The sequence below is a fragment of the Naegleria gruberi genome (assembly GCF_000004985.1).
Source record: "Naegleria gruberi genomic scaffold NAEGRscaffold_8, whole genome shotgun sequence".
NCBI classification, from domain to species: domain Eukaryota; phylum Heterolobosea; class Eutetramitea; order Acrasida; family Naegleriidae; genus Naegleria; species Naegleria gruberi.
The window spans coordinates 563200-585670 of NW_003163319.1; the positions used below are offsets into that span (position 1 = coordinate 563200).

A 22471-nucleotide genomic window follows, 5' to 3' on the forward strand; every position below is an offset into this window, starting at 1 on the left:
AATTCTGCATTTTTGAAACACTATAATGATTTAGTTGATGAGAATGAAAGAATTAAGAAAGAATTGGCTAGATATAAACAGGCAGTCAGAAATATGAATGAAATGATTAATCAAATGGTGAGCTGTTTAGATGAGTATCAAGATGTCTTTGCATTGGGAGACTCTATTGTGCATCATGATGATAAAACCATTGTGCTCACCCATAAAGAGAGAGCAAAGATTTGTGAATTAGGTGAGAAAACCTCTCAAATCATGCATGTTTGCTCTACCTACTTTGACGGTTAATTAATATCCAAATTATTACGTTTATTGCATACATCATACACTTACAATAACATCTATTATTATTATTAATCTATCATCATATGAGTTTTAATTTTCAACAATAACAAAATATAACAACATGATCCGAGGGAGAGAAAATTAATATTTGCCCAATGGTGAATAATAATACAAATAATTATTAGAATAAAAAAATGTCAAACACAACTGCAGCTGAAACCTATCTAGTTGGAAGTATTAATAACAAGGAATTTTTATCGAGAGGATTTATTGCAACAAGTTTTCAACAAATTGGACAACCTGCATCTTCTGCTTCATCGGTGGCTGATTTAGGAATTGATCTTCAAAATGATGATGAAATGATTGCATTTGTATTTAATTCTAAAATATCGGGAGGAAGTGATTCTACATTTATGGAGTATATAAGTGATATTCCATTCGACCAATTGGAAGAACAAATTCAATCACAAAATGATAACAGTAATGGCTCTTCAATAATTGACCCTAATGCTATAATACCCTTGCTGAGAGAAGCTAGTTCTCTTATACGAGTAATTGATGGAAAAGATCCAACCCCAAATAGATTATTGGATGAACCAATTGATTTTAAAAGAGATGGGCAGAGTAGAGATGCCTTCACATTACAAGAAGGTCCATTTATTCCTACTCCTATCATTCAACCTTTGCTTGTTTTGAAACAATCAACAATTGTACAACCACCACCAATTCCACCTCAATATAATAATGCAAATATTCCAACATCAATTTCCTCTCAACAATTACAAAATCAAATCAATCCTACACAAGTACAATCTCACACCAGAATGGATTCAATTAAGAAAGAAAATCCAAACATGGAAAATAATGTACCATATCCATCTACACCTCAAGAAGCTGAGAGGATTATAGTAAGAACACCAATTCAACCAGTTGTTTCAACACCATTATCAAGTTACTCTGCTCAGACACCTCAGTCTGTAGAGAGTTCAATTGATCAATTTTCTGAAAATGGAGAAGATAGTGCAGAAAAGAAAAAGAGAAAAAAGGAGAAGAAAGAGAAGAAGGAAAAGAAAGAAAAAAAGAAGGAAAAGAAGGATAAAAAAGAAAAGAAAGAAAAGAAGGAGAAGAAGGAAAAGAAGAAACGAAAGAAAGATGAAGAAGGCAGTTCTTCTGTTAAAATTACCATTCCAATTCCACAAATTGATCGTCAATAAATTATTGTAAACATTGTGTGGATTATCTATTCTTTTAAAATGATTATCTGAATGGATTGTTAATTGTTTACAAAACTCTAATGTACAATTTATTCTTGAATATTTCCATATTGTTTTCCAATATTTAATAGCTCAACGAGTACGTCTCGTTCCTTAATGTTAGCATTTAACAGTGACTCATAATTGATGAGTTCCAAATCTCTTTCTCTAGCTGCATCTCTCATTACTTGTATCATTTCCAATAACTTAGACTTGAGTATGGTGTTTTGCAATAAAAGCTTATTATTGATTGCTTGAAGAGTACCATTCTCTTGTTGGAGTAATTCAGTCATTCTGGAATTTTCTTGAGTAATATCTTGAATCTTATCATGAGATCTTGTGAGAATGATTTGAATTGCAGATTCATAATTTTCAATCTTGCTATTTTGCATTCTATTAATTTCCTGTTGAATAGCCAATTGTTCTTTCAATTGTTTGATCTGCTCTGCACTACCTTCACTCTTTGGGATATAGTTAGTCTGTTTAGCAGGTTCAATAAGATTTATACTTGAATTGGCTCGTTCTTCGAGAGTTGAAATTAGATTTGTTAATTGTTCAATTCTTAATTTGAGAGTTAGATTTTCCTCATTTTTAAAATCCAATTCAGATTTCAAATCATGAAAAACAGAAGAATCTTGTAACATGGAGGTGCTAACTGTTTGATGAAGAAATGGTTCCAAATTGAGCATTGATCCAGTATTGATTGATGATGTAGTATTTGTAGTGGTTGTATTTCCCAAAGTATTTTCGAGAGAAATAATTTCATCTGCATCGGAAAGTACAATAGAATCATCATTACGAATAATAGCACTACTTTCTAATGCTTCTTCCATAGATGAATTATATTGATTGTGGTAACGTCCAACACTTGGTGATGAATATGAATTAGGATCAATAATACTAGCCTCTCCAACACTTGTATTGAAAGAATTATTCAAAGAGGAAGGTTGGCTCTCGGATATTTTCCTAATACTTTCCTGTGTTTGTTTTAATTGATGATACAATTGATGAATACTTGATGATAAACCATCAAAAACTTGATTCACTTGTTCATACTCCTTACTATGAGAATTTGAATGATTGGATGATATTGGAGAGTTTTCAAAATTTGAATTATTAATAACAGGATCGTCCTTTCTTGGAGTTTGATAATTATGTACAGTTGTTGGTGTATTTCCCATTGTTCCGAGTGGAATCATTACATTTTGTTTTCCTCCTCTTGATTGCAGACTTCTTCCAACTCCAATTACTGTTGCCGAAGCAGATCCATAAGTAGTATTATTATTATTTGTTGTATTTCTTCTTACTCCAGTTTGATTACTTGCCGATATCAGCACTGATGCAGAGGGTATCGTAGAATTTGAAGAGGGAGGAAGATTTGGCGATGTTGAATTATTATTGTTATTCGTTGTTGCACTAATTACTAGTGGTGTAAGAGGCATTTTTTCATCAAATTGTCTTCCTCTCAATATCTACCAGATAATTAATAATACTATAGTATTATTGTTGTAAAGCTAGTAAATAGAGAATTGAAACAAATTGATCGATGAAAACTAATCAAAATAACTTGTTCTTATTTTGAATCTATTGAACACTTGATGAAAACGTCACTCTTTGAAAAAAATGAGAAAACGTGGTGATTCATCACCTACCACATCGGAATATTCTGATGTTACGAACCAACAGGAACAAATCACAACCTCATCATCACCAAGAATAGTACTCGAAGAGATTAATAATGATCACATAATTGTTGGGAATTATCATCATCAATCTTCAAAGATATTTGCCAAAGTGGTAAAATTGGAACAATTGGTAAAACAAATTCATCAGAACAAGTATTATATTAAACGTATTAAATTTGTGAAAGATCAAAGTGAAGAAATAGTTTTAAATGAAAATGAAAAGGAACAATTTACTGATTTGTTGAACAAATTGAGAAGATTGATTCTTTCATCACCCGATCGTGAATCACTAGAAGAAAATGAAACTACTTTGGGTTGCATTAAAGATTCACTCAGGCAACACGTATGGCCTCTTCTACTTCATGATCCAGATCACTTGTGTAAGGATAAACAAACAGTATTTCACTTGACCAAGAAACTTGACAAGACTCACGAGCAGTATGAACAAGTGGAAAAGGATGTGGAGAGATCTCTTTTCAAGTTCTTAGCTCCATTCTTTGGAAGATATAACAAATCTATAGTCTATGTAAATACCTCGAATGCAAGCAGTACTAGTAATCTCTCTGGAGGAGTTTCGAAAAATGTGGGTTCAAAAACAATGAATCTCGAACTCAATTACAAGAGAAAAAACCTTAGTCTTGTTGTCAACTCTATATTACAAACTGAAAAGAAATTAAAACAAAACGAAATTTTGGATGAGGAATCACCGGAGAAGTTGGCAGAAAAAGTTGGTCAATTATATTATTTTCAAGGCTTTCACGAGATTTGCTCAGTACTCTTATTAACCTTCCAAGATTCTCTAGAGACAACTTTTAGATGTAGTTATAGACTTGCTATGAATCATTTTCATGATGCTATGCATTCTCTACATTTGGATGCCATTATGAAAAAGTGTAGAATGATTATTAAAATTTTGGAAAAGGATGGGCACGACGATATTTGCCAAGTATTGAGGAAGAGTGATATGGATCAAGGACACTATGCACTCAGTTGGATCTTGACATGGTTTGCTCATGTCATTGATCAAGACTGCCACGATAAGGAGGATGAAACAGAAACAGTAAGCACTTCCAGCAAAATTTTGAACGAAAATTGTAAGTATTTATTTTTACATCTTTAGATATATTCAAGATATTCTTTTTAATTTATTTATTTTGATATGTTTTGAAATTAATAGCAATCATGCCAACACTTTTCATTGTGCAGACCCTGTTTGATGTCTTCCTTGCTGTTGGTAATCCAATGTTTGTAGTTTATGTAGCAGCCAGTGTTGTAATTGAAAGAAAGGAAGAATTATTAATCCTAAGAAATGGAGGATCTGTAGCAAGTGTGAGAGAAAAGTTATCTGCAGCATCTGGAGGTAGAACTGAAGTTGACTTCCCGTTCTCTGCAGACGAAGATGAGGAAAATTTGAACTATGTGGAATTTACTGTAGTATTTGGATTATTAAACAGATTCCCTAAAAATGTTACTCTGAGGTGGATTGAACGTGTCATTGGAAGGGCTCTCTCAATGTGGAAAGAGCACGACTATAGATCATTATTTGCTACAGAAATTCCAAACGATTCATTCCCATTCCCATACATGAAAGAATGCGAACATTTAACAGAAAATTCTCCACCAGACTATTGGAGAGATGAGGAGGAGGAAAGATTGATACAGGAAGCCAAGAGGAAGGCTGCATCAAAGCATTCAGTAGTACCAGCAACTACCCTCATTGTAGGTGGTATTGCTTTGGCTATAGCAGTTTATATTTCTGCTCAATCATGGTTTTTTCAGTCGATACCCTTTAAATAGGGTCATTCCAATATTTTTGAGAAGGTTCGGTAAATTATTGAGATGGATATTAGGAATTGGAATTAGTTGGAAAAGATTTCTTTAACAATTTTCAGTAAATGATTTCAGTCCATAAATTCATATTGTTCCAATTAGATATTCAATCCTATGGTTATCGAAACAGAAAGTAATAATACAAATAATTCTTGACACATTCCTGGAAACAAACGTTAAAAATCGGTTCTTTTCAAAGGTTGGCGCCAAAAAAATTACAGATTTTCAGGAAAAAAAATGTCTAGGCCCAATCTACTTATTGATGATAGTTCCATGATGGCAAGGGAAACCCCTGTAAGGGAATACGAAGAAGAGGAGAGGACTCTTAATATGGGCTCATCATTCATAAAACCATCACCAGTAGTTGCTCCTCAACGATCACCAAGATTTAATGAAGACGGAACAATAATAACTGTTGGAGGAAGGAATAGAGAAAGTAATATTTCTAAATATCCTGATTTGCCAAATTTTGAAATGTATGAATTTGATGAAATGGAAGAAGTGTTGGAGAGAATTATTAAGGAGAATGAATTTGTGGAAGAGGAGTTGTATATTTTCGAGGCATTTCTAAAGAAAATGTCGGAAAGGAATGGTGTTGCACAGTCACAAGACAGAGATTTAACGCTCAACTCTAGTGCTATTATTAAAAACGAACCAGGATCACAACTAGCAACTCCAACACATAAGGATAAAGTTGAAAAACAAAAACAGCAACAACCAGGAGTGCCTGTTCTGACCTCAGAGTCCATCAGTGAAATTAGCGACAATAGAATGCAAAGAAGAAAATCCATAGATAATGCTTCAGTTTCATCATTCGATGATGGAAGTGATGACGCCAGTTCTGTGGTCAGTAGTGGAACAACAGGTACAGGTAAAAAGAAAAAGAAGAGAAGACAAGCAGTTCAAGAATATCAACTAACATACGAAAATAAGATTGAAATTGGTTTGAAAGCTATTGATATTTTAAGAAACACAATAGAAAAGGAAAATAAGATTTACGAGAAGGAAATTGAGAGCATGAGAGCAAGAGTTCAAGAAGCAGATTTAGAAATTGAGGAGGTTGATAAGGAACATTTGGAATTCAGAAAAGAAGTAGTTGAACCAAAAGAGGCTAGAAATCCTAATGACAAGGTACAGCTTGGATCTGCATTGGCTGCTGAGAAAATTGTACAATATTTCAAAAACAAACAACAACAAAAAGATACACTCCTTCACAAACTAAAATTGAAAATATCTGAAATGAGGAAACAAGTTGCCAAGTCCAAGACTCAACTTGAAAGTCGAGAACAATCAGGTGATCAACTAACCAAGACTGATTTTGACCAGCTCAAGATTGAAAATGGTCTCATGAATAAGAAAATTGATGAAAGAAACAAGGAACTAGTCGATTTAAAGTTGAATACTGGAGCCCTTTTACAAAAGCTGTCGGCCCTCACAGAGAAGTTAAATTTACTGAATCAAGACTCAAAACTATTCAACAAGGATATTGAAAAGAGTAAGAATGACCTAGATGCTCTGAAAGAGGAAATTGAGTTTGTTTTAAAGGACAAGGACATTGAATCGAATAGAAACCAGAAGATGGTTGCTCAACATGAACAAGTTAAGGTCCCTGAAATACTTTCATATATTAAATTGAAAGCCGAGTTGGATATGTATAGAAAAGAATTAGCTAATTGGCAACGAAAAGTTGAAATTCAATCAATGAATGAAAGTAATACGAGAAAGAAACTTCAAGGAATGTTCATGTCAGGAAAGCAAAGGGTTCCTTCAGCTGGATCAACAAAGAGTGAAAGCAGTCTTTCAGGAATCTTGACAACAAATAACCAACTCTCGAGCAAACAACTATTCAAGAATATGTAAAAATAATTAACTTTTACCCATTATTTCAGTATTTTACAATTTACTTCTTTCTAAGGAAGGTTGCTCCATCTCCAATAACCTGCATTGATATGTCCCATCTTTCATCAGTGTGTAACTGTTCGTTCATTTGTCTTATAATGTCAGTACCAGGAGAATGATCATCCTTGTCCATCACTTTAGTGGACCAAATAACATTGTCAATAACCAACAAGCCATTCTGTCTCAATAACTTGTAAGCATACTCAACATATTCAAGTTGGTTATCCTTATCAGCATCAATGTATATGAAATCGAATAGTTGTCCTTCCTTTTCAAGTTCCTTAAGAGAATCCAATGCAGGTTGCAAACGAAGATTAATTCTATCACTAACACCAGCCTTTTCCCAGTATGGTTTTCCAATACTGGTCCACTCTTGAGAAATATCTAAAGTTACTACCTTTCCTCCAACATTTTCACTTGCTAATGCAAAGCTTAGAGCTGAATATCCTGTAAAGCAACCAATATCAAGAATATTTGAAGCTCCCATCAATTTGATGATCATTTGTAACAATTGAGTTTGTTCTGGAAAGGACAGCATATATCCAGTCAATCCAAGCTTTTCCATTGTAACTTTTCTCAATTCTTCTAATACTGACTGCTCCCTCATACCAACTTGTCTCACATAGTTCAAGATTGGTTCCTCTACCAAGTATCTGTATTTGATTCCTCCAATGTTTAGTGTTGTGCTCATTCTTTTTGATTTGTTATTGTCTTTCCAATAAGTCATACCATTGATTATTTATAGGTCAGTATGATCGGCCAGTTTCTTTCTCAATCCTCTCTGGAATCCAATTAGATGAAATGGTCAATTTTGCCAATGTATAAATTAAAGTGCGTCTAAAAAGTCCATTTCACATGAGATTTGTCTGTACAGAAATTTTTACAATATTAATACTCTCTTTACATGAACCCTTACTCTTTTCTCAATCTGCTTCAATCTCCTCAATAAAAAAAATCTCAATCAGTAAGAACTTTGCCCTAGCGCTGGAAAGCACGTTGAGTTCTCTTCTCGATAAAAATAGTGCCACCAAAGCTTTGCAAAAAAAAGATTCTCTTCATCATTCCGTACAAGTCCTGTCTTCTTGAAAAAAGTGGTTGATTTCTCTCTTCAAAAATTTTCATCATCAATATAGACAACAACAACAACAACACCTATAATTATATTGACAATAGTTATTATTGATAGAGTGTAAATAATAGTATACTACTAACAAATTTAATATTTTGAGAGGAGGAAACGGAAATTCGTTTTTTTGATCATCTAGCCTTTTTATTGTGAATGACATCACGACAATTAAGTTTGACCTGTAGTTTTGGGTGCTACTTTATGACTACTCGTTTTGATGAGCAACAATGTCTCGGTACATCACTGACAAACAGTGATCACTCTGATAATGGCACAGCAGTTGATAATGTGTCGGTCACTTCTTCTTGTTCTTCCTCATCGTCAACTTCCTCGAGTAACAATGATGTTGCAAGTAGTGATAAACAACAGCAAGTGGAACCATTCTATCACAAAATTCAAGAATTGTGCTCTTCAAGCCTACTAAAGTATAATCATGGAAAATATTATTATGCATTGCAAAGTTTCAATGAGTGTTTATCTATGGTTGAGAAGGAATTATCAAAACAAGGATTAGATTTGAACCATTCTACATTGGAAACAAATCAACCACAAGACAATACCAAAGCACTATACTTTTCAAATCAACTCTTAGACAACTCGAGTAGTACATGCCTTGTTGAACATATCAATGAGGACTTTTTTGCAAACCTTTCCGATACATCACAAAACTATTACCTCTATTTATATTATCAATTGTGTTTCCAATTAGCCAAATGTCACTTTAAGCTAGGTCAATTAAGCAAGGCTTATTTTTATTTGTATAATATCTGTTCGAGATGTGAGAATATTACAAACGATCTTGAATATTCACTTCTCTTACATGAAGTAGAGCAAATGGTACTTTTTGATAAAGTGATAGACGATAACAAAACCACCTACAGTGAAGAACTAGAGAACTACAGATCACCAAAGAGGAAAAACTCCCTACCAACAAGTAATGTTATACAATCGAGACTCAATCCAGCTATTCCAGCAAGCCACACTATTAATCCCAAATTATATTTCCCCTTAACTTATACTCCTGAACAACGAGACGATTGGCAGTCCACATTTATGAAATATCAAAAGAAAGTTTGTAAATAATGTAAAACAATTAATGTAAATAGTATTTGTTTCTCGAATTTTTTATTCAATTTAGTTCTTCAACAGACAGAGTATAGATACAGAACTAGTAACTTGAATCTTTAAAGAATATGATATTTTATTTTACAAACTAGAGATGACAGAATCAATAACCTTTTCAAAAGTAGCATCACTTTCAGCAGCAATTGAACAAAATTCAATATTAACTGGAATGTTTCTGAATGTACTCCATCCTTCAAAAGTGAATTCCTTAGATTCAATCAATGGATTTGGTGCTGAGCTTGCATCTTCATCAATAGATTGATGTTGGTGTTTCTTAGTATTGTGAATAGTAATTAATTCCTTTTCAAGATCTCTCTTAATTTGATTCTTTACATAGAATGAAATATCGGACTTGTTGAAAATAATTGTAATTGCTGGTTTGACTTCATCTGTCAATTTTCTATCAGTCAAAATATCATATAAAAATCTATATATTTCAGAAAGAAAATAATCTCATTTCTAGTTATATTAAACTTACTCAGCATTTGCAGAAATATCCAATTCAGAAGAGTCCAAAACATAAATCAATTGTTTGGTAATTGGTAAATATTCATTGATCAATTGTTTTCTAACTCTGGTAGAACCAGGAATATCAACAACCTCAATTTCCTTATCAAAGCTCTTATTTCCGAACTTGATTTTTGGAACAAACTTGGCATAATTTTCCTTTACGCTAGTGTGGCTTTGCACAATTTTTCCATCCTTCAATTTAAAAAACAAGCATGTTTTTCCTGACTGACACAATCCGGTAATCATCAATGCATTTCCTTTCTTTGTACTCTTTCCCTTCAAAAAGATAAAAGCAATTGCTACAATCACCAACAATCCGATAATTGCAGTGAGAAGTGTTGCGTCCATTTTTTTTTAATCTATTTTTTATTTGTGTTCAAAGCTTCAAATAAGTTGTTCTTTGAAAGTGACGTCAATCTTTAGAAATGGTTGAAATTTTGAAACTCTGAATTATTTAATTTAATAAATTTAAAACAATTGATGACGAGTAACAAAAGAGAGGAGTGTAAAAGTGAGCACCTAATGTTTGAAAAGTAGCGCCAAATTTTCAAATTTTAAGGTTGAAAAAAATAGGTTGAGTGAGTTATTAAGTATTGAGAATAAAGGCTTGATGGAAATAGTAACGGTATCTGATTTATCACTTTCCGAAGTGAAGGAAACAATGATTCAACAATGGAACAAACAATATACTCTGTGGGTTGAGTTTTGCTCTGTGTTTCTTTCCAAGAATACTAAAGTCACCGAATACATTTTACAGTTGTGCAGGAAGAATATTAAATGTAAAAATCCCTTAATTCATTATCATTCATTATTGATGATGTTTAAGGTATTGAAAAAGTGAGTACATCTAGAATTTCGATTTGTTCAAATGGCCACATTCTTCTTTAGAAATTTGACAGAATATGATCCAACCCTCCTCGGATCAACATGTATCAATGTCCAGAGTAAGAGATTTGGAGAGGAAGGAATAGCTTTGGAATCAATTTTAAATACGACCAATAAGTATAGAAGAAAGCATAATTTGAATGAATTGACTGAAGAGAGCGTTAGAGAGTATGAAGTTCAAATTCTTGAAATAATAGAATATGAAATCAATACAATATCATTGTTTGATTTTGTAGAGTTGCTCACTGGTTGTGTGTACGACTTGTCTTGCCCTCAAGTTATTCCCTTTGTGAAGGAGAAGTTTATAGCGATGGCTTCAAAGCTTTACGATTACTTGTTATTTAAACCAGGTTTCTTGTCTCTCCAAAGAGATCCATGTTTGTTTGCAAGTACATTGATCTTTCTTTCCTCCAAGATTATAACCTCAAAGAGAAATGAGGCACTCCTGTCATGGCGTAAGTAATTTGTAATCAACTTTCTTAATATTTTGTTTGTCTACGGCTCAGTTTCTCATTTGTGTGAATGCGAAGTAAAAACAATCGAACAACTTGCTAATGAAATAGAACAACTCATTAAAGATTAAACCTCTTTCCAACTATCATGTGAATCTTGTACCAGAATACAGCATGATTAAAATCGATCTGATAATTAAACAGTGACAACGAGATTGCTTGTCATCAAAACAACCCATCCCAAATCACCATCAAATGTTTCGTGGCTTGATTTTTAACATCACTCTAAAAAATATCCAAATCCCACCACCTCTTTTTCTCTGTCTAAAAAATGGTAGGTTTTCTCATCAAGATTTTGACAATCTAAAACAATATCTAATGCTAATGATGGTGATCATCAACATTCAATATATTGCGATAATCTAATATTAATAACAATAATACTATCATCATCATGTTGATGTTAATATTTTTTATTTATTTCATGATGGATTTACAACAACAATAATAACAACTATTTGATGACGTGATGATTACCATAATATTACTGTGGCTAAACATTCTCTGCTATTTGTTATATTATAGACTACAACTGCTCAACCATACTACGATTGTATCCGTAAATCCCTCGAAGCTGCTTTGTGTCTTGAAAACTTCCCATCTCAAGTCATTGAAAGACACAACAAGCCAGAAGTTGAAGTTGGGTACGTGTTAAAGAGTATTTCTAATCATTATTAACAAACCTATTCTACTCGTTATTTGACAATATATGTTGTGAAATTGTCAATTTGTGGATTAATGATGGCTCATTGTAATACACTTTGGATTTTAATGATATTCAACTAAACAGTACAAGCAGGGAATTGTTGCTCAACCCAATCATTATCAGCAAGGATAAATTTGATCGTTGCATGATTGAAGGATCAGTCAACTCTGTCAGAATCAGTCTTTCATTCAAGAAGAACGACGATGTTGAAAGAATTATCTATAAGCGTTTTATGCACTTTTTGATGCAAAGAGCTGAACAATTCTTAGTTATGAGAAGAAAGCCAGTCGAAGGATATGATATCAGTTTCCTTGTTACCAACTTCCACATTGAAGATATGTTCAAGCAAAAGTTGATTGATTTCATTATTGGATTCATTGAAGACATTAACAAGGACATTAACAACATGAAGTTGCAATCAAGTGCTCGTGCTCGTGCTGTTGCCAAGAAGTATCTCGGAGCTTACTAAATTATTTAGTGTCAACCACCTGTCTGACACAACTTGTAACATTTTAATTAAATTATTTATACATCATACACTTGTAAAATCATTATTTCTCATTCAGTAACTTGTAATTATTCACTATGACATTTTGCCACTACTTCGTTTCTGGAAAGGAACATTCAGCTCCACTAGTCTATTATTATCAAAATTGCTGAATCATAACAACAAAAAAATACACTGAACATCATAACAATGCCACCAAAGAAGAATAACAATCCTTCTCTCAACAAGGTCTCAAACAAGACCATTACTGTCGGAAATGTGCAAGGAGAACTTGTATTTAATGGTGGATATCTCGGATTGAAGGGTGATCTTGTGGAAAGATGTTTGGACAATTTTCAGGATCAAATCAATGAACACTGTCCAAGCGAATATAAGAAAAAGAAGGATGACAGAGACAAGACTTCACATCATCACATTACTCTCATGTTAAAGCAAGATATCAAGAAGGCAACTGAATCTCTTAAAGATTCTTATCCATCTTTGTTACCAGCTGATATTTCTGCTGAAAATGTTACTGTTCAACACTTGTTGGATGCAATGGCAAAGGAAATTGATTTTTCAGAAATTACAGCACTAGGTGTTGGTAAACAAAAGAAGGCAGCAAATGAAACAGTATATATTGTTGTGGAATGGCCAAGCGCTTCTCACTTTTTGAAAAATGTTAATGCTGACACTAGAGATTTCCATATAACTTTAGGATTTAAGGATACAGATATTCATGGAGTTGCAAAAAATAGAATGACATTAGTAAAAAAATCAGAATAATTTAATATTGAGGAGCATAGGTGTTTGATTTTTGCATTTGACTTGGTCTTGAATTGTCGTCATCGTGTCTCTTTCGTTTGTTCTTATCATTTGATCGTGAACCAGAGTGTTTGGAAGTTTGAGTATTTGGTAATCTCCATTCTTGTAAACATTGATCTCTAATCTTGTTTTGCTTTTCTTGTATTTCCAAATATTTATCTTCAACAGCATTCTTAATTCTTTGGAGTGAATTGATTTGAGATTTGGCAATCACAGTATTTGTATCACTCAAATACTTGTTAAACATTTCATCCTTCTCAATGACATTGCAATCGACCAATGATTTGATATTTTCACGGTTGGATAATCTAATATTAACGTCAAACAGATAATTTACAATTTGTGGTTGACGTTTTCTTAATCCCTTACAAATGACGTATCTTTCAGAGTTGGCAGGTCTAGATGAGAGTGGCTTTACAATCATTACTTTTTCATAATTTTGGTAAAGAATGTACATGAGAGAGGCAGAGAACCAAGTATTCAAGTCAAACAATTTACAAACAAAAGAACCACCTCTTCTAGTAATCATCAATCCTGTCAAAATTTGACATAATACCAATTGATGAGTGAGGTATTCTTGAGAATTTTCAACACCATGAACAGAGAAACCACCATCTGCAGTTACAAGAGCAACACCTCTTCCATTAGTTCCTTGGTCAATAGCCTTACTTAGAGCACGAATATTTTCATTCTTAGTTATATCACCTGTTCCATCTTCACCATAGTTGACTTCAAAATTGTCATGAGGTGATTCTGGATTGAATCTATTTAATTTCCAGTCATCTTTCTTATTTTTCAAAGTAAATCCCCAACCCTTAGCTTTATCTGTCTTGAATCTATAATAGAGGTATTCTGTAAAACCTCCAGGTCCAGCACAAATATCTGCAAAATAGAGAATACCATTTTCTTCAGGTAATCTGACAAGAGTTGTCAAGTCAGAAATTCTATCAATATTTGCCAATTTAATGGCAGCTCTATTTTGGAAAATAGATCTACCAATTCTTTCATATGGATTCGATCTATATCTAGCATCAGTAAATATTTTTTCATCTACAGAATCGAATTGTGATTTCAAATCAAAAATTTGTTGAACTTGTTGAACATTAACAAACGGAGATAAATTTCCTTCAACATATTTTTGTCCATTATTATTCATTGAAGCTGATAAATCCAATGTTGTATTATCAGGTCTTACAATGGAAAACTCTGGTGCATTTTCACTTAATGGTTCAATACAAGTCATCCACGATACATCTTCCTTGTATGGATAATCTGTCATATCAGGGTCATGTGTTTGAATAGTAAAATGTTCAGGAAGATTTGATGAATAATGAGCAGAAGTATTTGATCCTAAACCTGCTCTTCCTTGTTGTTGTTGTAATTCAATAGCACTTGCACTTCCTTGATTATTCTTTCCTAAACCTTCTCCAACTTTAAAACCCATCTTTTCCATCATCATCAATACTTTTTGTGAAGCATTCTTCTTGACCATACTAGTAAATGGATTAGAAATGTGTGATTTTGCAGAAACACGTTCAAAATCAGGATCGTTAGAAAATATATCATGATGATAATTAGATTCTTCTCCGGAATTATCATACATGGAATTATCTTCTTCTTGATGATCATCATCGTCCTCATCATTGTCGACAAGAGGATTAGAACGTGATGGTGCATACATTGATTGCATTGGATCAAACATTTTTTTGTTGTTGGTTTTATTTTAAGTTTTTTTGTTTTGCCTTTGTTACAACCACACAAGGTCAATGAATGGAGTGAATTAATTCAAGGGTCATTCAAAAGAATAATCATGTAGCTACAGAAACTACTAGATAAAGAGCCATTGTCGGTTCAAATAATCATATTCCTATCAAACCCACTCAGAGTGGTTGAGTCTGTACTCGGTCAGATACCTTTGAAGATGAAGGGTTCAATCAACTTGTTCCCTTAACTGAATCAACACTAACGTTCATTGCAAAAGAATTATCGGGAATGTTTGAACACCTTAATCTCTGCTTAGAAATGGAAAAATTCGCAGAAAAAATACCTTATTTTCATCATGAGTGAATTGACGAAACTCTTTGAGGATGAGAACTTGAAGAAGAACATTTCATCCCTCCTTTTCTTTATGAGTGAAGTCGAGAAGATAGTAGAAAATCCCACTAGTTATGACCTTCATATCGCTCTGTATATGGGTGTTGAAAAATTGAAAGATTTTCGATTAAGAACCAAACAGTATAAATTCTGGAAATTCGAGAATGTTATTCCTTTGGATGTCTATACTGTTACTTCGAAGGAGTGTATTTTAGATGCAAAGCTAACTAAGAATGTTATTTGTACAGAATTGATGGAAGAAGAAAGTGAGAAAGCCAGGGCTGAGCTCTTGCAAAATGAAGACAGCAAGCAAAAGAACTCGGGCAAAAATAAGAAGAATTCACTTACTAGCAAGGAAAGGAAGAAAACAAGTTCAACAGACAACTCAAAGTTAGCTACTCCAGAAAGAAGAGAAGATGTCTCAAAGGAATCAAGGTCTAACTCCAAAGAGAAAAAGGAAAAAGAGTGTTCGAAACCAAATGTCTCAACAACAATTGTTCCAGTGAGAGAGAATGAAAGTATTCCCAAAACCGACAGTGTTAGAAAGGAAATAACAGGGTCTTTACATACCAATGAACAAGAAGGTAATCCTTTACCTCTTGCTACAACTTCCATTGATACTCAACTAATATTAAAAGTCATGAATAGAAGATTTGATGCTATTGAAGGAGAATTTGGTGCCTTCAAAACTGGGTTTGATGAATTAGAAAAAAGATTTGGTGCTTTAGAAGAAAGATTTGGTGTTTTAGAAGAAAGATTTGATGTATTAGAAGAAAGATTTGATGTATTAGAAGAAAAATTTGATGTATTAGAAAAAAGATTTGATACAATGGAAAATAGAATCTCTTCTGCAATTGGTATGCTTTATGAAATGAGTTTAGAGCAGATGTTAAAAGATGAAGGCTTTGAGGTCGAATGCAACGTTGTTTATGACGAGAAAAAATTTGGCCCTCAATTTGACAAGTTAAAGAAAGCCAAGACTTTAAAAAATACCTGGAATAATTGTTTGCGCAATTTAGAACAACAAAAGAGAATTTCTACAACTCAAAGGTATTCCCTTTCTTTCTACTCTCCATCAATTGAGTTTAACTTTATTGTTAGAGATAATGAAAGAGTTACAACCCTAGTTGTTGAGGCATCCACTAACAACTTGACAGGAAATGCTCTTATTGTTAAGATGCTCCAATTGGAACGACAAGTAAGATTCTTCCAGGCTTGTAATTGTAATAATTTAGATTACGTAGCATTTATATCCCCAAGCTTGTTTACTAACACAAATGCTGAAATGTCAAAACTAATAACTGAGTTTCCAGGAGTATTTGAGAATTTAAAAAACTACAAAGCAAAAGGCAGGCTGTTCTTCAACAGAAAAGGAGCAAGGCTAAAAATTGAATAAGCTAAAATTTAGATTTATTTAGTTTATTTTTGGTAAATTATGAAAGAAATTGGATTAAGGATAAAGATCAAAATTATACAATAAACTTAGAATTTCTTATGCTTTTTAACAAATGGTGATTAAATGAATTGATTGTTAGCAGAATAAGAGTAAACTTATTGGATTAGATGTTTCAGATCTTCCAAGAAATTAATATTGTGCATCTTGGTTTTGAACATTTATGGGCTTAGTATTAAATTCTAACAATTGCTTATTTACAACCAAGAGTGTCTTCTCTACAAGTTCTCTTAATTCTTTAATTTCAAGTTCTACTATTTGCTTTGCGTCATTGAGATATGCTAGAGAGGCTTCATACTGATTTGAGGTGAAGAACAAGGATCTATTATTTCTCACTGTATGAATAATTGCATAGCAATATAAATAAATGAACTTTGCACACCTTGTCGTGTGGCAACTAATCTCTAAATTACTACCATTTTTCAAACAATCAACATGAATTCCATGAAAATACCCAGTTTTTTCCTTACTCAACAAACTCTCAGAAATGTTACTATACTGATCATCTCCAGGAAGCGATAGTATTTCTCCTTCCTCAACAAATCTAACCATACTTCCAGAAAGGCCAACTGTTGCACAGCCATGTTGCTGTTTTCCTGTATTCGAGAGAGTTGTTTCTCCAAAAGAGGCTATCATTTCACTATGACCAGACAATACACCTTGGAGCTTACTAGACACTTCACTGATTACAGCTTCCTTCTCATCTTCAATCAATACAACTTCTCCATTTTCCATAATTCTTTTGACAACACTTTCAGTAACAAACAAGTCCATGACACAAGAAGGTACACCTCCAATTACAGCACAATTATATGGACATGTTGCAAGTTTCTTTGGCAACTTGGGCACAACAATGTTTCCTACCAATTCAGGAGGCACACAAACCAGTGCTAAATCAACCTGCGAATACTCCTTATTTAAATCTCTTGTTTCACGAGTGAGTATTTGCCTAGACCTGAACAAACCAGTTTGAAAGTCAACTTTTTGTGCTCTTCCAACAATATGATCAGCTGATAAACCAAAGCAAGTAGTGATAAAGTTAACATTTCCTTCTAAATCTCCAGCTATTCGAGCAGTTGTTCCAATATAGGCTGTAAAATCAAAGCTAGACTTTACATGTACAAGTGTATTATCATTTCTATTCTCAAGCATAATAGGTGTTCGGGAAACTGTTGAAACTCTGGGAAGCAGAAGAGTAAGATTTTCTTCCCACGAAGGAGGTTTGCTAGATACCAAACCAGAGTCATCCACTAGGATTGATAGTCTTGAGAGCTTGGATACCTTTGGAACTATTGGAGTCTCTGATTTGAATTTAACAAGAATACCTTCTTTTGTTCTTGTAGCCTTTCTTGGGGGTTTTTTGAGTGAGGTCATGAAGAATTTTTTTTAGCTTATTCGATACTTGATTAAAATATCATCAGCATCTCTTAATAAAACAAAATGATTTTAAAAACAAAACACAAGTTGTTCTTCAATAGAAAAGGAACAATATCAAAAATTGAATAAGATTAATTTAGATTTAATTTAGTTTGTTTTTTTGGTAAATTGGGAAGGAGATTGGATTAAGGAATGATCAAAATTATACAATAAACTTAGAATTTCTTATGCTTTTTAACAAATGGTTTGCTTTCACCACCATTGTTATCATTATTCCATGACGATGATCCACCATTGTTATTATCATTATTCCAGTTATTATTGTAACCACCACGGCCACCACCTCTACCACCACGACCTCCTCTGAAGCCACCTCTTCCGCCTCTTCCACCTCTACCACCACGACCTCCTCTAAAGTCATCCTTTTCAGTATTGGCATCTAAGAATTCCATCAAGCCTCTCTTCTTTGGATTGGCATCTTCAGTGGATTCTTCTTGATTCGATTCTTCTGCTTGTGGAGTTTCTTCTTCCTTATTAAATCTGTTGAATTTCTTATCGTTATTGAATGATGGTTTGTTGTCATTGTACTTGTCAAAGTTCTTCTTGAAACCACCTCCATTATTATTATTTTGGAAGCCACCTCTGCTCTTCAAACCAAATGATGATTTCAAACCTTCTTCATCAAAATCATTCATCTTGAAACCCAACTTTCTAGCAAACATATTGAAAACACTACCATAAGTATTAACAAGTTTGAAAGCATCTCTATTCAATTGATTATTTTGGACAATTGAACAAACTTCTCTTTGAATTTCATCCAATTCTCTATCAGTAACCTTATTATCAAGTTCACCAAGCTTTTCCCAATCTTTTTCATCTTCCTTATCACTATTCAACATCATGTTAAAGTATTGGAGAGCAACTTCCTTTTCTCTTGGAGTCAAGAAGAGAACTGAGAGACCCTTCTTACCAGCTCTAGCAGTTCTACCTGCTCTGTGGAAATAATCGGCAGGTTGTTCTGGAATATCAAATTGAACAATCAAATCGACATTAGGGAAATCGAGACCTCTGGCAGCAACGTTAGTAGCAACCAAAATACCAGGATTTCTATCTTCCATAAATTGGAAGAAAATTTCACTTCTCTTTTCTTGTGTCATATTTCCGCTCAATTGAACAACATTTCCAACTCCTGATGCATTTTGTAAAACAGTTGTTGCAAATTCTACTGACAATTTTGTACTGACGAAAGTAATAATCTTCTTATCTACATTATTTCTCAAAACTGAAACGAGAGCAGCCATCTTTTTATCATTTGGAACTTCATAATATCTTTGTTCCAAAGTAGAAACTCTCTTTGAACCTCCATTATCAAGACCAAGTTTCATAATATCATTCTTTAAAGAAATATGAGCCAAATCATCAACCTTATCAGTCATTGTGGCAGAGAAGAGATAGGTTTGACGTTGTTTTGGTAATTGCATAACAATCTTTTTCAAAGTTTCTTCAAAACCAGAATCCAACAAACGATCAGCTTCATCCAAAATAAAGAATTTAAGATGAGTGCAATCAAGACTTTCTCTTTGAATGTGATCCAAACATTTACCTGGTGAGGCAATTAAAACTCTAACAGTTGGATCAGCTAATTGAGCTTGTTCAACAGAAACCTTGTTACCTCCGATAACACAAGCAGCCTTATAATTAGTATGTTTTAACAACTTGTCAGCAACAGTTTGAATTTGCAAAGCCAATTCTCTTGTTGGAGCCAAAACCATAATATAAATACCATGAACATTCTTTTCATTTTCCATCATACAGGACAATGATGGAACCAAGAAGGCAAGAGTTTTACCTTGACCTGTAGCTGCTTGAGCAATAATATCCTTTCCCTTACCCTTTTCTCCGAGAGCATTTGGAATTGTTAAATGTTGGATAGCAGTCATGTATTCAAATCCGAACTCCTTCTTTAAAGATTTTAATAATTGTGGATGAATTCCTTCGACTTCTTCAAATTTCATTTTAGAAGCAACAGCATTACCTTCGGCATCTTCAGTGACTGGAAGCACGATAGTTTCAACAGATTGCTTCTTTCTGAGTTGAACATTTTCAGAAGCATCAAGTGTTGAGACGTTACCACTGGCATCCTTCAATGTCTTGGTACCATTCTTGTTAAATTTGATGTGAGCAGGCATGTTTAGGTTGCTGTTTTTTTTTCAAAGCAAAATGTTCAACAATTTTGTTGTTTGAATTTTTGACCTCATTGATCGTCTTGTTAAATATTCAAATCATAACTCATATTGATATTCTATTGTTACGACTTTTGTTGTGGGGTAAATGATTAATATCTTCTTTTATTGTGAGGAGGTTGATAATTACTGTTATTGTTATAATACCTCTTTTGGGCTCCTCCACTATTGTTATTAGAATAATTACGATTATTGCTAGTATTGGAATAGGAATTATTAGAATGTTCATTTGATCCCCCAACATTTCGTCTAGATTCTCTGGATTCTTCATTGGAACGTTGCTGTTTGTTTTTTCTAATGGTATTCTCAATGTCACTCAATCCAACCAGTGAAGATGAATTATCATTGAGAACATTGAGATAAACTGCCTTTGGTCGTTTGTACATTTCCTTAATGTGTTTTTCAACAAATTCCAATTCATCTCTTGTTGTATTGAATAAGAGCCACCAAGCAGGATTCTCAGGTAAGACTCGGGAATGTTCCTTTGCTGACATGTAAACAGCTCCACAAGCAATCACTTGAGGTTTTGCACTCAGACTTAAAACAGAACATCTCAAAGCATCATTACAATAATTCCAAGCAGTTTGTGTTAAATCCTCATGTCCTTCAAGGATGTGCATGACAAACAAAATGTATTGATGAGGCAATTCAATATTATAGAATGTAAATCCTAATTCAATGAGAATGTATCTCTCCGTTCTTATTAAATGTGATTTTAAAAGTTCCACAATATCTGGTGAAATGTAATACAATTCCGGATAGATAATATCGATAAAAACTTGTAAAAAGTGAAAAATTGATCGGTGTGTTTCTTGAATTTTACAACTAATAAAAAGACTAGCCATAGCAACATGTCTCACACAAAATTCCTTCATTGACTTTTTCATATAAAATCGATGAAAAATTATTTGTGCATGAGAAATGGTTGTTTGAGGTAATTCCAACAATATTCCGGCATCTTGAATTAGTTGGCATGCATATAACTGCAAATTGGTTTCATCATTTTCCGAGAGTTGATCTTTCCGTGATGGAGTTTCATTTTTAATAAATTCGAGAGGGATAAGTGGTGGAGAGGTGTCTTTCATTTTTTTTTAATCAAATATGTTTTTATTTTATCAAAATTATATGTGTTGGCCATAGATTAATACTAGTTTTTTTGAATTGAGTACTCTTTCATCAGTTTAAAAGCTTGATGGAAGCTCAATTAATTTAATTCCAATTCTACAAGGCAAAGAGCAATGAATCTATTGGAATCCACATTGAATAAATCTGAAACATGACACAAATCTCTTGATGTGTATCCTCGTTGTTCTTTTCCTTCAAATTTCAACTTTTTCACAATTCTCAAGGTAAGGTAAAATTCTCCTAATTCAGTGTCATCCTCCTCGTTAAGGATTTTTATTAGAATAGCCACAAACTTTGCTTTCTTTCCCATATTCTTTCCAATATTCTTGTATTTGAGATTGAGTTGTTTCTGTTGTTTGATGGCTGTTCCAACAGATTTGCAAGATTTAGTCGATAGTTTTTGTAGAACATTAACAGGTAATCCTTCTGGAATGATAGGTCCTCGATCACTGACTTGCTCATCACAACAACAACAACTGTATGCACCATGATAGTGCAATCGAAAATGAGAAATTTCAATAATGAGTGTATTCATTCGCAAATTGTGGAAAGGTGTAGCAAAGGTAACTGTGAGAGTGGTATTAATTCCTGATATGTTGAATATCTTTGTCTGAGTGTTTGAGCTGCTCATGACTTTCTTTTTTCAAAACGTGAAATTGAAACGTGACAATGGGCAGTATTACCAATCTGCACAATTATAAATCACGATCTTAATCTAATTCTATTTATAACAATTCTCTATTTTTGTTCACTGGTCACATTAAGCGAGAAGTTGTTGAGACCTTTCCAATAGGCACTCGAGTCACAACTTTTTTATTTCTTTATTGTTGAGTCTAATTTTTTTAATACTGATACTAATATGTGTAATATAGCTGATTCTCTATTATTTTATTTTAAAATATTGAATCCATTGAGAAAATACTCTCAGATTAGGATCTGGTTTTTCCTTTAAAAAAATCCTTGAGGCAATTTGAAATAAGCTGGTTCAACATTTAATATCAGCAGCTAAAGACCTTGGGTCATGGATTACCATTGCTGACTGGACAGCATGATA

General features: G+C 33.3%; 15 protein-coding genes across 15 annotated transcripts; 7 read left to right on the plus strand and 8 right to left on the minus strand.

The window, feature by feature from the left end:
- Positions 1–476: 476 nt before the first annotated feature.
- NAEGRDRAFT_46716 (uncharacterized protein) lies at positions 477–1496 on the plus strand (the record flags this gene model as incomplete). Its single annotated transcript, XM_002680688.1, has 1 exon — positions 477–1496. One exon carries the CDS (start codon positions 477–479, stop codon positions 1494–1496), a length of 1020 nt encoding a protein of 339 aa, XP_002680734.1.
- A 61-nt stretch (positions 1497–1557) lies between these two features.
- NAEGRDRAFT_78596 (uncharacterized protein) lies at positions 1558–2977 on the minus strand (the record flags this gene model as incomplete). The annotated part of the gene is made up of 1 exon (XM_002680859.1): positions 1558–2977. The coding sequence occupies one exon, from the start codon at positions 2975–2977 to the stop codon at positions 1586–1588; it is 1392 nt and encodes a 463-aa protein (XP_002680905.1). The 3' UTR covers positions 1558–1585.
- A 181-nt stretch (positions 2978–3158) lies between these two features.
- On the plus strand, positions 3159–5130 carry NAEGRDRAFT_78597 (uncharacterized protein; the record flags this gene model as incomplete). The annotated part of the gene is made up of 2 exons (XM_002680689.1): positions 3159–4314; positions 4398–5130. 2 exons carry the CDS (start codon positions 3159–3161, stop codon positions 5015–5017), a joined length of 1776 nt encoding a protein of 591 aa, XP_002680735.1. The 3' UTR covers positions 5018–5130.
- A 157-nt stretch (positions 5131–5287) lies between these two features.
- Positions 5288–6910, plus strand: NAEGRDRAFT_63907 (uncharacterized protein; the record flags this gene model as incomplete). Its single annotated transcript, XM_002680690.1, has 1 exon — positions 5288–6910. One exon carries the CDS (start codon positions 5288–5290, stop codon positions 6908–6910), a length of 1623 nt encoding a protein of 540 aa, XP_002680736.1.
- A 40-nt stretch (positions 6911–6950) lies between these two features.
- Positions 6951–7640, minus strand: NAEGRDRAFT_46719 (uncharacterized protein; the record flags this gene model as incomplete). Its single annotated transcript, XM_002680860.1, has 1 exon — positions 6951–7640. One exon carries the CDS (start codon positions 7638–7640, stop codon positions 6951–6953), a length of 690 nt encoding a protein of 229 aa, XP_002680906.1.
- A 393-nt stretch (positions 7641–8033) lies between these two features.
- Positions 8034–9175, plus strand: NAEGRDRAFT_78598 (uncharacterized protein). Its single transcript, XM_002680691.1, has one exon. The coding sequence runs from the start codon at positions 8229–8231 to the stop codon at positions 9156–9158; it is 930 nt and encodes a 309-aa protein (XP_002680737.1). The 5' UTR covers positions 8034–8228; the 3' UTR covers positions 9159–9175.
- A 106-nt stretch (positions 9176–9281) lies between these two features.
- NAEGRDRAFT_63910 (uncharacterized protein) lies at positions 9282–10058 on the minus strand (the record flags this gene model as incomplete). Its single annotated transcript, XM_002680861.1, has 2 exons — positions 9282–9627; positions 9679–10058. The coding sequence occupies 2 exons, from the start codon at positions 10056–10058 to the stop codon at positions 9282–9284; spliced, it is 726 nt and encodes a 241-aa protein (XP_002680907.1).
- Positions 10059–10578: 520 nt separating this feature from the next.
- NAEGRDRAFT_63911 (uncharacterized protein) lies at positions 10579–11058 on the plus strand (the record flags this gene model as incomplete). Its single annotated transcript, XM_002680692.1, has 1 exon — positions 10579–11058. The coding sequence occupies one exon, from the start codon at positions 10579–10581 to the stop codon at positions 11056–11058; it is 480 nt and encodes a 159-aa protein (XP_002680738.1).
- A 320-nt stretch (positions 11059–11378) lies between these two features.
- On the plus strand, positions 11379–12282 carry NAEGRDRAFT_63912 (uncharacterized protein; the record flags this gene model as incomplete). Its single annotated transcript, XM_002680693.1, has 3 exons — positions 11379–11381; positions 11633–11751; positions 11898–12282. 3 exons carry the CDS (start codon positions 11379–11381, stop codon positions 12280–12282), a joined length of 507 nt encoding a protein of 168 aa, XP_002680739.1.
- An 805-nt stretch (positions 12283–13087) lies between these two features.
- Positions 13088–14815, minus strand: NAEGRDRAFT_46720 (uncharacterized protein; the record flags this gene model as incomplete). Its single annotated transcript, XM_002680862.1, has 1 exon — positions 13088–14815. The coding sequence occupies one exon, from the start codon at positions 14813–14815 to the stop codon at positions 13088–13090; it is 1728 nt and encodes a 575-aa protein (XP_002680908.1).
- A 369-nt stretch (positions 14816–15184) lies between these two features.
- On the plus strand, positions 15185–16615 carry NAEGRDRAFT_46721 (uncharacterized protein; the record flags this gene model as incomplete). The annotated part of the gene is made up of 1 exon (XM_002680694.1): positions 15185–16615. The coding sequence occupies one exon, from the start codon at positions 15185–15187 to the stop codon at positions 16613–16615; it is 1431 nt and encodes a 476-aa protein (XP_002680740.1).
- Positions 16616–16804: 189 nt separating this feature from the next.
- Positions 16805–18046, minus strand: NAEGRDRAFT_46722 (uncharacterized protein; the record flags this gene model as incomplete). Its single annotated transcript, XM_002680863.1, has 1 exon — positions 16805–18046. The coding sequence occupies one exon, from the start codon at positions 18044–18046 to the stop codon at positions 16805–16807; it is 1242 nt and encodes a 413-aa protein (XP_002680909.1).
- Positions 18047–18170: 124 nt separating this feature from the next.
- On the minus strand, positions 18171–20255 carry NAEGRDRAFT_78599 (dead box helicase protein). Its single transcript, XM_002680864.1, has one exon. The coding sequence runs from the start codon at positions 20236–20238 to the stop codon at positions 18265–18267; it is 1974 nt and encodes a 657-aa protein (XP_002680910.1). The 5' UTR covers positions 20239–20255; the 3' UTR covers positions 18171–18264.
- Positions 20256–20633: 378 nt separating this feature from the next.
- NAEGRDRAFT_2087 (uncharacterized protein) lies at positions 20634–21326 on the minus strand (the record flags this gene model as incomplete). Its single annotated transcript, XM_002680865.1, has 1 exon — positions 20634–21326. A coding segment is annotated over one exon (693 nt), but the record flags the coding sequence as incomplete, so codon positions are not given.
- Positions 21327–21496: 170 nt separating this feature from the next.
- NAEGRDRAFT_63918 (uncharacterized protein) lies at positions 21497–22048 on the minus strand (the record flags this gene model as incomplete). The annotated part of the gene is made up of 1 exon (XM_002680866.1): positions 21497–22048. The coding sequence occupies one exon, from the start codon at positions 22046–22048 to the stop codon at positions 21497–21499; it is 552 nt and encodes a 183-aa protein (XP_002680912.1).
- Positions 22049–22471: the final 423 nt, after the last annotated feature.